This window comes from Heptranchias perlo, chromosome 8 (assembly GCF_035084215.1).
Source record: "Heptranchias perlo isolate sHepPer1 chromosome 8, sHepPer1.hap1, whole genome shotgun sequence".
NCBI lineage: Eukaryota > Metazoa > Chordata > Chondrichthyes > Hexanchiformes > Hexanchidae > Heptranchias > Heptranchias perlo.
The window spans coordinates 37567778-37582326 of NC_090332.1; the positions used below are offsets into that span (position 1 = coordinate 37567778).

The window sequence follows — 14549 nt, forward strand, 5'->3', positions numbered from 1 at the left end:
GTATTTTTACAACCTGATCTGTTATGTTACTCTAGCAATTAACAACTAGCAATGCAAAATACACTTACTCAATGTCTGAATGGAGACACAATATACCATTGCCAGCTTTCTACAGGATATGGTAACCTGACATCAGGAACAATGCTCCGAGGTAAATCAGCTGGCTGCGCTGTTGCTGATGTTGCAGGGTACAACCACAAGAGGCATTTTCCCCTGTGCTGCCGGTTGGAGAGGGTGGGGAAGCAGAATTGGAGCAGCAATGGATGCCATAGCATGGACCATTGCCAATGTAAAAGTACCTAAGTGGATTAATACTGAGTTGAAGCCAAGATGTCAGAATCAATGGAGTTGCCACCTTTGCACTGTTGGTCCTCAGAGGGACAGCTCCACAGACTTCACTATAAAAACAAATTTCATGCACCTACATCAGATGTTACATGTACACACATGTTCCCACTAAATTTATTTGATATGTGTGCTTCACCACAAGCAGCAGGTCTTATCCTAAATGTATCCAGAAGATAATCAGATGAAACTTTTTCCAATGTGCACCCCTCTTCCTCCAGAACTGATATGATGTAGCAGTAGAAACCATTCATTGTCCTGACGGTGGTTCAGTCCAATCAGAACATAGAATTCACTGGTAAATTACCATTCACTCTGGTAATCATAGGCCAAATGTGACTAGCCACAGCTATGTCCCAGCATCACCACAGAGACAATTGAGGCTTTTCCTCATATATGCTAGCAGAAATCACCGATGTATCAGGCATCTACCCTCAAGGCTGCGGCGGGAGGAGACCGTCTTCCACCTCCTGATGGCCGGCCCTTTGCGCAGAGGGTGTGGAGAGAGATGCGTTGGTAAATGTCCCAGTTCATCCCGAACAGTTCAGTAACACAGGACGCTGAGCTCTACAGACTGTTCCCCAGGACGCACACCGAGACAGATATCACCTGCGGCTGGAAGACCACCAACTCGGTGAAGGAGGCCCTTTGGTCCACCCGAAACATGCTGCTCTTCCAGCTGAAGGAACTGTCCACGACCGAGTGTTGCCGACAGGCACACTCCAAGGTCCAGGAGTACGTGCTGCGGGACGCACTGAAGCGAGGTGTGACCTGCGCATAGGCTCTATGCGGAAAGGCCACCATGTAAGGCCACCCCACCTTGTATTGTACACCATGAACTGTATGTACAATGTATAGTGCATAACTGTATTGATTGTACCAGGACTGTTGAATTGTACTGTATGTACTGTTGCAAATTGTGTGACATGTATTATATTGTTTGAAGCATGAATGGAATTGCATTGTATGTACCTTTACAAATTTTATGAATAAAGTATATTTTGAAATTTAAAAAAAATGTTCATGGTTTGTATTTTTGATGCAATTTACTGGTATTTCACTTATGTTCTGATAGTCAACATTAAACATTGCATGTGGGAAAATAACATTGTTAAATTTCTCTTTTTTTTTTACAAACGTAGGCAATGTTTTCAGTGAACTGGCTTAAAATGTGCAAAACCTTGCACATCACTTTGCATTTGGAATTATTTCCACCAGACTTCTTTCAATTTTCCATCATTTTAATGGGAACGTCTTCACTCCCAGCATGCTTGCAGGATTGATGCAACCATTTGCAAGCCATTACTTCCCCGCCCTCTACCTGCAGCATTCCAGATTACTCACTCAGTGGGGAATCTATGTTTTTTCAAGTAGCTTTACATTTGCTGCCAGCTTATGTATGTCCTTTCCCTTAAGAATTCATTTGGTGGGAGCTCACTTCAGATAGATTAGCGCACTTACACATCATTAGCCGCATCATTCAGCTGCACATGCAGCTCAGGCTCCAAGTTATAGTTAAAGTCAGCAGTGGATTATTCTGCTTGTAAACAATAAACAGACATTTGAGAACTTTGCTTATGAGGTGCCATCCGACTGACCCCTGAAACTCCAGCAGGGTCACCGCTGGAGGGCACCAGTGGACACAATCCCAATGTAAGCACCGGGATTGTGACCCATAGATTTTAAGTCCCTTTATGTTTTTAAATGAAATTCCATCTTCCCCTATTTTAAGAGGGGTATTAATCAATTTATTTTACATTAGTGTGTTCATTCTTAATAAATTGCATAAACTACAAAAAAAAAATCAGCCCAAGATAAAAATAAAAATAAAAATTTAAAAGCAATCAACATGTAACTAGCTTTTGTTGAAGGCACTGTCTGACAGGTCAAACTAATTCTAAATTATAATTCTGCATAAACCAAAGTACTTCTGTGTGCATGGTGTATGAAGACTAAAGTCTTATTTTACTTTGAGGTGTTTATCTGACTTTTCTCTTGTATTAAATCTCTATTGCTGGTGAGAAAATTAAACAATAAAATTCAAATATTGTGCATTCAAACATTGACTCATATTTATTTACAATTGGTTAATGTAATGCTTTGTGACAAATCTTCAAACATACCCAATTAGTTAATGGGCACAGAGAAACATTAATCTCAAGACATTCTATGATATCTGAAGCTCCCATGGAGGCAATAGTTTAGTTTATTAAAGTAAATCATTATATATTTAATCACAGAAATTACCCTGGTAAATACTGCAGCTCTTGTATTATATATTTTGCATCATTCCCTCCTTACTTTCCTTGGGGTATGCACTAAGGTGACTGCATGGGTGACTGGGGGACCTGCTCCAAGATCTTTTCCAATGTCATTCTGTGATTAGATACTAGAAGAATAAGAGAGATCTCTATCTGTGAGAAAGTGACCAGTCCCCACTTGGTACCTCTCTGTAATGGCACAGCCGAGACTTGGAATCCATTTTGGGGGAATCTTGGGGGAAAAACCATGTTCTGTCATTCCCTGGCACATAGATTGGAACTCCATTCACTTTGCACCTGCACCACTAGCTGCGGAGGGAGGGGGAGGGGCAGATTCTCTCTGTTCACCATTTGCAGTGAAATCATGAACACATTCTTTATAAACATATTTTATGTTACTACAAATAACGCATGGACAAAATGTTTCCTGGATCTTTTAGCTAATGAAATAGAAACCAATTATGAATAGTTGTATTGTTTCACAAATCTACAAAGCTGATGAGGCATACAGAAAGAAAGACATTTATATAGCGCCTTTCGTGACCTCAGGACATCCCAAAACGCTTTACAGACAATTAAGTACTTATTGAAGTGTAGTCACTGTTGTACTGTAGGAAGCACATTAGCCAATTTGCACATAGCAAGCTCCCACAAACAGCAATGTGATAATGACCAGATAATCTGTTTTTTTTAAAGTGGTATTAGTTGAGGGGTAAATGTTGGCCAGGGCACTGGGATAACTCCCCTACTCTTCTTTGAAATAGTGCCTTGGGATCTTTTCGGTCCACCTGAGAGGGCAGGTGTCTCTGGAGTGAAAATTGAATCCACAATCTTCTGACTCAGAGGCGAGAGTGCTATCACTGAGCCACGGCTGATATGCATAGAATTCAAATATTTTTTTGCTTCATAACATAAAAAGGTACAATATTTTCCAGTAAAGTTCATTTAAAAAATTGATTTAGAAAGATTCATTATTTGCTTTGCATTTAACATTTAATTCCAAATTATTAATGAAATGATAATGTATTGGGTGCATGCTCATAATTCTGAACACAGTGAGTTGATGGACTCAACTAGACCAATTGGGAAGGAGGGAAGAATTAGAAGGAGTTGAGCTCAGGTGCCCCATAATAACAGCTCTGAAGTGGTTGGGTTGAAGTCTGTTGTAAGTTCCCTATTTTGCTTTCCTGCAGTGTAACGGGGATAATTACAGAAATGCGGAAATAAATACATTTACAAAAAATCCCTATGCATGCACATTACAGAAGAGCTGCATACATACTCTTATGAACTTATGTGTCTGGTTACAGCAGCAACAGAATCTTATTGACTCATATTTTACAAGCAAAAAAGTAACAGGTACTACAGTCAAGCAGAGTTTTCTAAGGTATTGTCCTGTGAACTTCTTGCAGCATTGGATTGAACTTTGCATGCAAGGAATAAAAGGTAACTATTTTCTGTGATATCAGTAATTGTCTTCTTGATTATTAACAGTACATTAATGCTGGTATAATACTGTATCATAAGGATGAAAAGCAGAACTGTAATTACTATATTACTATTTAAATAAATGCACTGCCATCTGCTGGACATAGTTAATATCTCAATGGTAATAAATCCTCAAAAGTTATTGCATTTGAAGGAACAAAAAGGACAGTTGGCATGTGATGAATTTTATACTTCAGGATTAACTTTTGGCACACAGCTTTACCTCACGTTCAGATGGAATGAAAATTATTCATCATTCATTGTTACTGAATAATACATGCGATGTAATAACCAGGGAAAAGTCTGTCTGTATGTATATAGGTATTTAATACACACACATACATATATGAACGAGGAAAGCAATCAGTATTATTTTGAAACTTAACGTTTTGAAACCAAGTAATCCAAGTGCCAGTTACCAATCTGAAAGAATTCTAAACCTCATCAATGAATGTGACTTAAACATAGTTACGATTATACTGGACAGCCTATTATAAAGTAAACTGTCAATAAGAAATGCTTCCCACGTGTAACTCTCCAGGATCTATTAAAAACACAAATAACCTGCTCCTAACTCAACCCTTTCACTTCCCAGATAAACAAAGCACACCACTGTGTGAGAGGATACACAGTATATTTGCAAATCAATATTGAAACTTACTTAATCCAACGATACGTTACAAAGAAACTCAAATACTCTTTTGTTTAAATCAATATATATCTCACATCATTCATTTGGGCATGTCACAAATACTTACTGAGTCAGCAAACATAAGATAATCAGTTGGGACAGCTCACCAAGATTTTTTCCCCTCCCTATGAGAGTTGTATGGCCTCAAGTTGGGCCTTCTTTAATGACACAGTTTAAATCAAAAACTCATCCTGTGAGATCTTGGCCCAACTCATTCATGATGTGGAGATGCCGGTGATGGACTGGGGTTGACAAATGTAAGGAATCTTACAACACCAGGTTATAGTCCAACTGTTTTATTTGAAAATCACAAGCTTTCGGAGGCTTTCTCCTTCGTCAGGTGAGTGACGAAGGAGAAAGCCAAAGCTTGTGATTTTCAAATAAAACAGTTGGACTATAACCTGGTGTTGTAAGATTCCTTACATTTGTCAACTCATTCATGGCAGCAGATTCTGCTGAGCACTCTTTTTAATAAGTCTATTGGTTAGGCTTTCATTAGGAGTAATTTACTTCAGAAAGTAACAAACCTGCAAAAAAATCCTTCTTAATGTTTGTTTAGCTTACGATTTCCAAATCTTACATTATTCCCCTGGTTTTATCCAGTAAATTTAGTAGAAAGAAATTACCATCCAATGTATCCAACCGTTTTCATTATTTAAAATACTTGAATCACTCTCACTAGATCTCCTCAGAGGCACTGATTGCCCAGAAATCATGTGTATCAGGCTCTGCTCTGCATATTTCTTGTGCATTAATGTCTTGCCTGCAGTATGAAGACTGCAATTGGATGTCATCTTCTATGAGTGGTAAAACAAAATGTAAAGAAGTTGCATAACTTCAATGTTATATTTTATGACATCTTCTGAACCCTACAATTGTTACAGTCTTGCAATGATCTCTAACTTAGTAGTCATTTTCTCTAAATTATTTTTATTATATTGTACAGCACCAAATATAATGATGAAAGAAAGATTTACTGAGTAATAAATCCTATGTTAGATCCATAATTTAATTACTCCATTGTATACTTTACATTTGGTAGTTTTTTCTGAAAAACTGAATAGTTAATATGTGATTTCATTATGAAATTTAATAACAACTGTCCTGTTTTGAAGTATGTACATGTCTTTGATAATGTCACATCGGCTGTATATTATTTGAACACACTGTAATAGTCTTCTTTGATGATCTGCACATATTTATCATAGTAGCACATTACTTAGTCACGAACATAAGAATTGCAAATATATACACTAAAGTGACAGATGCGATTAAAGAGAGAATGCGAAAGTTCACATTAGAAAATGGTACACTGCGGAAAGAGATCATGAAGAGGACTGAGGACCAAAGCCCTGAATTTTACCTCAGGGCAGAAGGTGGGCAGGTGGAGGCCGAGGCGGGCAGCAAACCATCCTGACCTTGGCATCATGAGGCCGAGGAGATTTTAACTCCGGGGCCTCATGTTCATGCCGCCACTTAGTTTCCCACTCGAAACTGGCAGGAAGTGGCAACTGGCCGGCAGGCGGGAGAACAATGGCAGAGGCTACCACCGGGGGACCAAAGGAATCGTTCGCAGAACTCAGGCAAGTCGATCAGCTGGGGGAGACTGGAGCCTAAACCTTCATTGTGGGGCCTGGAGGAAAATCTCTTGCTCCTCCTGGCCCTACAAGGAAAAGATAACTGGATAGATAGCCAGCTATTACCTTTTTGAGCCACTTCTGGCCCTGATTCTTCTTCCCACTTGATTGTGCTGGGGTGAAAGCCACAATCGCTACCCTGCTTAGGCCTATGGTTAAAACAGTAGTCGGTCCTGGATCTGCATATTTAAAGAAGGACCCCGCTGGTTTCTGGCGGGCATCCTTCTCGCCAGCTCAGAAGAGCAGGTTATAATTGCAGCCTAAGGGATCGGTGAGGGAACGTCGACGGGTGAGTCCCACGGGAGATTTTAATTTCCTGCCCGCCAGGTGGGCAGTGTTAAAATCGCCCCTTGAGTGTTGGAATAAAAGAGTGGCATCCTCAGAGTCAGGTGGTTGGCTGCAATGAGGTTAAGAAAGAAGAGAACTGAAACAAAGATATTTTGAAGAGAATATTCCGATACCAACTGTGATGATACATTGACCTGACAAGCTGAACCATTCCTATTAGGCATCACTCAACACATCAGTACACTTCACCAAATCTACCTGTACTAACAAGACTTTGTGTATTCACCACTTGTTTCTCATTTAACTAATTTTGCATTAAAATGCAACAGAAAGGCACTTGTAGGCAACATCAAACCAATGAAGATACACTTAAACAGAAAGTGACCATACAGAACCTTTACAGAATTTTGCCACATGCAACACATACATAGTCTGCTTTTCAATAATTACACTCAGCAGTATTTTCACCAAGCAGCACTCATTGCATCTGAAACAATAGAATTGACAACATTTGATATCTGTTTCTGTATTTTACATTGCATTTCATAATCAACCTCTTTATAAAATGAATACACACTCATTGAATTATTGCACAAATCGTTCAGCTTCAGGCTACATCATAATCTGTCATATCAATGTTCAAAGTATTGCAATCATTTGGGAATCACAACAGTAAGATATTTCACAAACATTTATTTGTGTACTTACGGTCATTGCATAGGGTGCCACCATAGGAGGTCATACTGCAGTCACAGCTGAAGCCATCCCACTGTTGTAGACAGACACCTTGATTTCCACAAGAATCCTCTTGGCAGGTTGTGCTTGGCCCTGTCAGAATACATAAGAACTTGCATTTTGGCCTAAGCATATCATTAGTCTTACAGTAATAAGTTTTGCATGCTTTCTGTCAATTGAAAACTTGACATAGAAAGGAACACGTTTAGGTTGGATGTCAGGATGAATGAAAGAAAGAACTTTGACGTTTCTAAAACAGTTACTAGTGGAAATCAGAATCCAAGGGAGAGTGAAAAACAAACGTATTCAACATACTAAAATAACTAATATAAAAACATTCAAGACTGAAAGCCCCATGATAAGCAATACTTTTAAAAAATATTTATTTAATTCTGAAATTTTGACTTGAATGCAATCGAGTTCCAAAGCAGATATATGCTGTTTGTATGTGTATTGCACAGACATGGTTTTCAGTCTTGTTTTGTACAAACACACAGCTATCTACCTTGCAAGTCAGCTTTCATCAATGCAACTTTGCCAGCAAAATAAAAGCAAAATATGTAAAAGGTTAGTAAGCAGTAGTGGCATGTTAGCAAACACTGGAAAAAATTCAGAGCAAACATGCTGCTAAAAGGAGAGAAAGATGCAGTAACAAACAAAAGATATGACAGCAGCCCTTTATCATCTATAAGCAAGCCAGAAAGAATAACTGGTTATCTATTGCCATCAGAATGATAGACTTTGCCATAGCGCTATAATAATTACAAACTATTAAAAAAGCTGTTTTGGTAAGGCAAGCATGACTAAGCTACATAAGAGGAAGCTTACACACCTCTAGGTATAACATTACTTATTTCTAAATTATTATTCACATAACATGGGTAAAACTGGTCACCAAAGGAATGCCTATCCCATTGAGGCATTGCTATTCACGATCATGTGATATCCCCTTCCTGTGCCCTATATAAAATGCTCCCCATGTGGCCATTTTCAATTTTTTAAACAAAAGAATGCTCGGCAATCACAAAGGTTGATTCAGATCTCATAACATTTAATGTAAATATCAGTTTGGCAAAGTTGGTTGCCTTCTCACCATTGAATCAGAAGGTCATAGGTTCAAACCCCCCCACAAAGTCTTGAGCACATAATCTTGGCTGGCATTTACATGCATTATTGGGGGAGTGCTTCATTGTTGAAGGTGCTGCATTTTGGATGAGACATTGAAGTGAGATCCTCCTGCCTGCTCAGGTGGATATAAAAGCTTCCATGGTGTAATTCCAAATAGCGCAGGGAATTCTCCCAGTTTCTTCCCTTAACCAATGCCACCAGAAAAGAACTGATCATTCATCTCATTTACTGTTTGTGGGACCTTGATGAGTGCAATTATTACCAGCGGCTTGTCATCAATGCAAAAGATCTTACACAGGGGAATGTGACAAGGCTTGCATCTGGTTTGATCTGTGGCAAATCAAGTTCAAAGTGAATAAATGCAAGGTACTGTCATTGGAACTGAAAACTTCCAGAGTGTGAGGTGGCAGTAAACAAAGTGACGGGATGCTGGATTATATTGCCAAATCAGCTGAATTGAAATCCTAGTGGTCATGCTGAAGCTGTGCTGTACTGTGACCATGGTAAGATAGGAAAGCCATCTAAGCCATAGAAGCAGAGCAGAGGAGAGCAATAAGACTGATCTCTGATGTTAGGGGGATGAGCTTCAAGAAACAATTGGACAAGCTGGGGATGTTCAGCCTCAAAAAGAGATGTTGCATAGGAGACCTAATAGAGTTATATAAAATATTTGGGATAAAGTGTATGTTTCAGATACATCACAGCAGCAGGACAAGTGGGCACAGATTCAAGGTTTTGAAAGGCCAGTTTAGGACAGACTCCAGAAAGTATTTCTTTATGCAGAGGGTGATCAACTTGTGAAAAAGTTTGCAGGAATGGTTGTTGAGGCCTGGACATGGGATTCATTTAAAAGAAACAGATGGAGGAACACCATCATCTCCAAGTCACACTCCATCCTGATTTGGGCATATACCATTGTTCCTTCATCATCACTGGGTCAAAATCCTGGAACCTCCTTCAGGTGTGAGCCTTGGCTCAGTGGTAGAATTCTCACCTTTGATTCAGAAGGTTGTAGGTTCAAACTTCACTCAAAACTTTACCACATAACCGAAACTGACAGGTCATCTAGGTGTTTATCTATTTGTGGGACCTTGCTGTGCACAAAATCGCCATATGTTGCAACAGTGATTACACTTCAAATGTACTTCATTGGCTGTAAAGCACTTTGGGACAACCTGAGGTCATGAAATGCAAATTCTTTCTTTCTTTTAATATCACTGTGGAAGCACTAACAAGAACCGTTAATAGTTCAAGGAAAAGGTCCTCCACCATCTTCTCAGGGCAACTGGTGAAGGCCAATAAATGCAGTTTTGCAAGCATCGCCCTCATCCTGAGAACAAATATTAAAATAAAGTAGGGTTGGTATTCCAGAAGCATGAAATCAAATTGGCGAAGGGATTTCTTCAACCAAACCTGTTCTGGGATCTTGTGAGAGATGTGGGCCTAGAAATTGGATCACGCCCTACTGGGGTATGATCCCGGTACATTGCATGCTACATGCACCGAATGAGATCAGTGGCAGGACCGCGGAAAATTGGTCCGCCGGCCTCATTTGCATTTTACTAGTGAGCTGCAGGTGCCAGTCGCAGCCCCAGAGGCAGCTCGTTGGTTCTGGGGGTGGGGCAGCAAGATCAACCGGCTCAAATGCCGGCTGACGGCCTGAGGAGAGTCTGAGGGAGGGAGTCAATTTGGAAGAGGGGTGTGTGGTGACTGGCAGCAGAATTAATGTGGAGTTAGGGAGGAGCAACCCTGTTGCTCCGGGATCCACAATGAGGGAAGTAAAACAATTCAAACTTAACTTTCTGTTGGCGGTCTCCAGTGGTCCCTTTAGATTAGTTTTGTAGGTATGACATTTTTGGTATCCCACCCTCCCAGAACTGGCAAGCAGCAGTTTGGCACCAACTTTGTACTTTTCAGTTCGCCGATGGCATGTAAATGATGCCCTTGTCTCAAAATTGCTCGGGCCTCAAGCTGGCAGGAATGGGCAGGCAGTAGATGCACTCTGCCCTCTGCCAGCCTGTTGTGTGTCTGTAGTTAAAATCAACTCTTTTATCTTTGAAGAATGTTTTAAATAACAATATTTGCTAGCGGTTGTCGTCAAGGAGATGAAGCCGAAACAAATCTGCCATTGCAGTGTGAGAGGAGTGGAGGTTGTGTGCACTTAGCACATGATTGGAAGCAAATTGTTGATTGCACAGGAGAATCAGATCTAATTGGATGATGAGTGGAGAAAGTAATTGATATGGTGATTGGGAGAGAAGATTGACCCCTGGGGATCACAGCGTTAATGGAAGGAGTCAGTGATGAGTCATTAATTACAACACAAATAGAATGATTTAAGACACTAGAATGCCCTGAAAGTAGGTTTCGTGGGAGAACATTTTGTTTCAAAATATGCAATGCCAGATCCTGTCAAAAGCTTCGGATTAACCAAAGTGTTCAACAGCAACGTTCAAGAGGCTGCATAACAGAGGTGACAAGATCACTATTGGGACAGCATGCTGAAAACCATACTGGCAATCATGGATTAGGCCAGAACCTTCAAGGTGGTCAATAATTTAAGAGTGAACATCAGCTTGCATAACTTTGGCAAGTACTGCTGTAAGGGCAATAGGATAGTTGTTTGCAAGGCTAAGAGGGATCCATTTTTACTGAGATAGGATGAACACAAGCAAATTTACAAGGAGAAGAAAAAAGGCTCGGTTTAAGAGAGAGGTAATTTTGGAGGCCCAAGTCTCGAGGATGATGGGGGGAATATTATCAGGACCCGGTCTTATTGACGATCAGAGGGCAGCGTATTTCATGACCTGGCATAGATTAAAGTTGGTGCTACTCATTCTTTGAACAGAATGGAAGAAGGTTCTTCGCCACTATCATCAACATTAGAATCAGAGGAGAAAACTAAGCCAAAATGATTAGCCTTCTCTTTCGCAGAGCTAGCAACTGTATCATCAAGGTGTCAGAATAGTGGAAAAGAGATTCACAGAAGTTTTAAAACTTTTTTTTAAGAGGCTTCTAATTGTGTGGTTTTGCTGGTGGTAAGTAGCAATTTCCAGGCAGGACCTATCACATTTATTTCTGATAGAGTTAATTTTTATCATTGGAAGATGGGGAGTGGGGTGGAGCATGTTTAATGGGGGAACATTTGGGGACAGTGATCATAATGGGCTCGATTTTCGCACACGGAGGCTCAGAGTCACTTGACATGTAGTCATGGACATCTGCAGCCTCCTTCATGCAGAGATGCTCCCGGCTGGCCCGAATACCATCTTCTTACCTGGAGCTGTCAAAGTCACCACTGCCCTCAACAACTTCTCCTCCGCATCCTTCCAGGGTGCCACCAGGGACATCGCCGACGTCTCTCAGTCGTCTGCACAAAAGAGCCCTGCAAATACACCTACACCCACTCTGCAGTGACACAATGGGTGGCATCGGTTGTGGGTCTTCATAGTGATCCTCAGGAAAGGGCATTATTGCACAAACCAGACAAGATTCGCAAAGACGTGGCAGCAGTGGTGCCAATATAAAATGTAAAGTGAGTCGATCAGAAATTAAATAGAAGTAAAAACCCTGACAAACCCTCAAACACCCTTGTGCATCCCCTTCATGCTCACGACACGTTTGCCTTATGCTTCCTACTGCACATATGTGATGCATGCCCTGTGGCTGCAGCACAGGTAGTGGCAGGTTGAGTGAGGCTGACCGTGAAAGAGATGCATGAGAGGGTGAGTATGAGATAGAGCCATGAGATTGTATGAGGATTGGGTTGAGTGGTAGTGGCGGGATGAGTTCTGGCGAGGTGAGTAAGTGCAAGTAAGATGAGGATGAGGTTTGAGTGGGTGTGAGGAGTGATGTGACAGAGTGGTGTTGGCAGTGCAGAAGGAGATGTGGGGTGGGGGCAGTGATGTGGCAGATGGAGTGTAGGGGAATGAGTAAGTGTACTCACTTTGGCTGACCTACTTAGGTCATTGCAGCGCCTCCTGCACTGTATGCAGGTGCACGATATGTTGGTGGTGCAGGTGACCTCCTCTGCCACCTCGAGCCAGGCCTTCTTGGTGGCAGAGGCAGGCCGTTTCCTCCTGCCTGCCGGGGGGAAGATCTCTGTCCTCCCCCTCCTCCTCACCCCATCCAATAAGAGCTGGAGTGAGGCATCATTAAACCTGGGAGCAGCCTTCCCCCTGGGCTGCTCCATGCTGTAATTTTTCCTATTTCTTGCAGCATCAGTCAGTGGAGGACTGCCCCTTTAAATAGAGCTCCTCCAGCTGACAGACCTTACTGCGCATGCGCAGTCCGCCCGCCGCGCAGCTTAGCAGCGGGGAACCCGGAAGACCAGGTAAGTGGATCCAATCACCCTGCGATTGCGCGCGGGGCAGACTGATTTCACCGGGCGCGTTACCCACGCGCATAATCGGCCCCCCGCCGCAAACCCACTGCCATGGTAATATCGGGCCCAATATCATTAGGTTTAGAATAGTTATGGAAATGGACAAGGAGCAATCAAATGTGAAAACGCTTAACTGGAGGAGGGCAAATTTCAGTGAGTTAAAAAGGGATCTTGCCCAGGTGGATTGGAATCAAAAATTGGTAGGCAAAACAGTAACTGAACAATGAGAGGTCTTCAAGGAGGATATGGTTTGAGTACAGAGTAGACACATCCCTACGAGGGGGAAAGGAAGGGCATCCAAAGCTTGAGCTCCCTGAATGACTAACGATATAGAGATTAAAATAAAAAAAAGCTTATGACGAATGTAAAGTTCATAATACAGTGGAGAACCAGGCTGAATACAGAAGTACAGAGGAGATTAAAAAAAGGGACTAAGAGGGCCAAAGAGAGAGTATGAGAATAGATTAGTGGCTAAAGTAAAAGGGAATTCAAAAGTCTTTAGAAACAAATAAATAGCAAAAGGGTCGTCAAAGGAAGTGTGGGACCGATTAAGGACAAAAAAGGAGATCTTCTTGTGGAGGCAGAGGGTATGGCTGAGGCACTAAATGAATACTTCACATCGGTCTTCACTAGAGAAGAGGATGCTGTAAATGTAGCAGTAAAGGAGGAGGTAGTAGTGATATTGGATAGGATGAAAATAGATAAAGAGGAGGTACTTAAAAGATTGGCAAGACTCAGAGTAGAGGTCCTGACCAGATGGGATGCATCCTAGGTTGCTGAGGGAAGTAAGGATAGAAATTGCAGAGGCTCTGGCCACAATCTTCCAATCATCCTTAGATATGGGGATGGTGCTGGAAGACTGGAGGATTGCAAATGTTGCAGACGTGTTCAAAGGAGAGAGGGATAAACCCGGCAATTACAGGCCAGTCAGCCTAACGTCGGTGGTGGGGAAACTTTTAGACAATAATCCGGGACAAAATAAATTGGCACTTGGAAAAGTATGGACTAATAAATGAAAGTCAGCACGGATTTGTTGATTGAGTTCTTTGATGAAGTAATCTTGAGGGTTGATGAGGGTTGTGCGGTTGATGTGTATATGGACTTTCAAAAGACATTTGATAAAGTACCACATGACAGATATGTTAGCAATATTAAAGCCCATGGGATTAAACAGACAGTGGCAGCATGGATACAAAATTGGCTAAGGGACAGAAAGCAGAGAGTAGTTTTGAACAGTTGTTTTTCAGATTGGAGGGAAGTATACAGTGGTATCCCCCAGGGGTCAGTATTAGGACCACTGCTCTTTTTGATATATATTAAGGACCTGGACTTGCATATAAAGGGTATAATTTCAAAGCTTGCAGATGACATGAAACTCGTAAATGTACTGAACAATGTGGAGGATAGTAACAGACTTCAGGAGGATATAGGCAGACTGGTAAAATGGGCAGACACGTGGCAGATGAAATTTAACGCAGGGAAGTGTGAAGTGATGCATTTTGATCGGAAGAAGGAGGAGTGGCAATATAAACTAAATAGTACAATTTTAAAGGGGATGCAGGAACAGAGAGCCCTAGGGGAGCACATACACA

At 41.4% G+C, this 14549-nt stretch overlaps 1 protein-coding gene across 10 annotated transcripts in view; it reads right to left on the minus strand.

Annotated features, from left to right (window-relative positions):
- Nucleotides 1–14549, minus strand: part of nrxn1a (neurexin 1a) — a 1536646-nt gene that overhangs the window by 634496 nt on the left and 887601 nt on the right. For all 10 annotated transcript variants that reach the window (XM_067988977.1, XM_067988981.1, XM_067988978.1 and 7 more), the window contains one exon: nt 7419–7538. In XM_067988977.1, coding sequence (XP_067845078.1) covers nt 7419–7538 — 120 coding nt within the window. The remainder of the gene's footprint in view (nt 1–7418; nt 7539–14549) is intronic.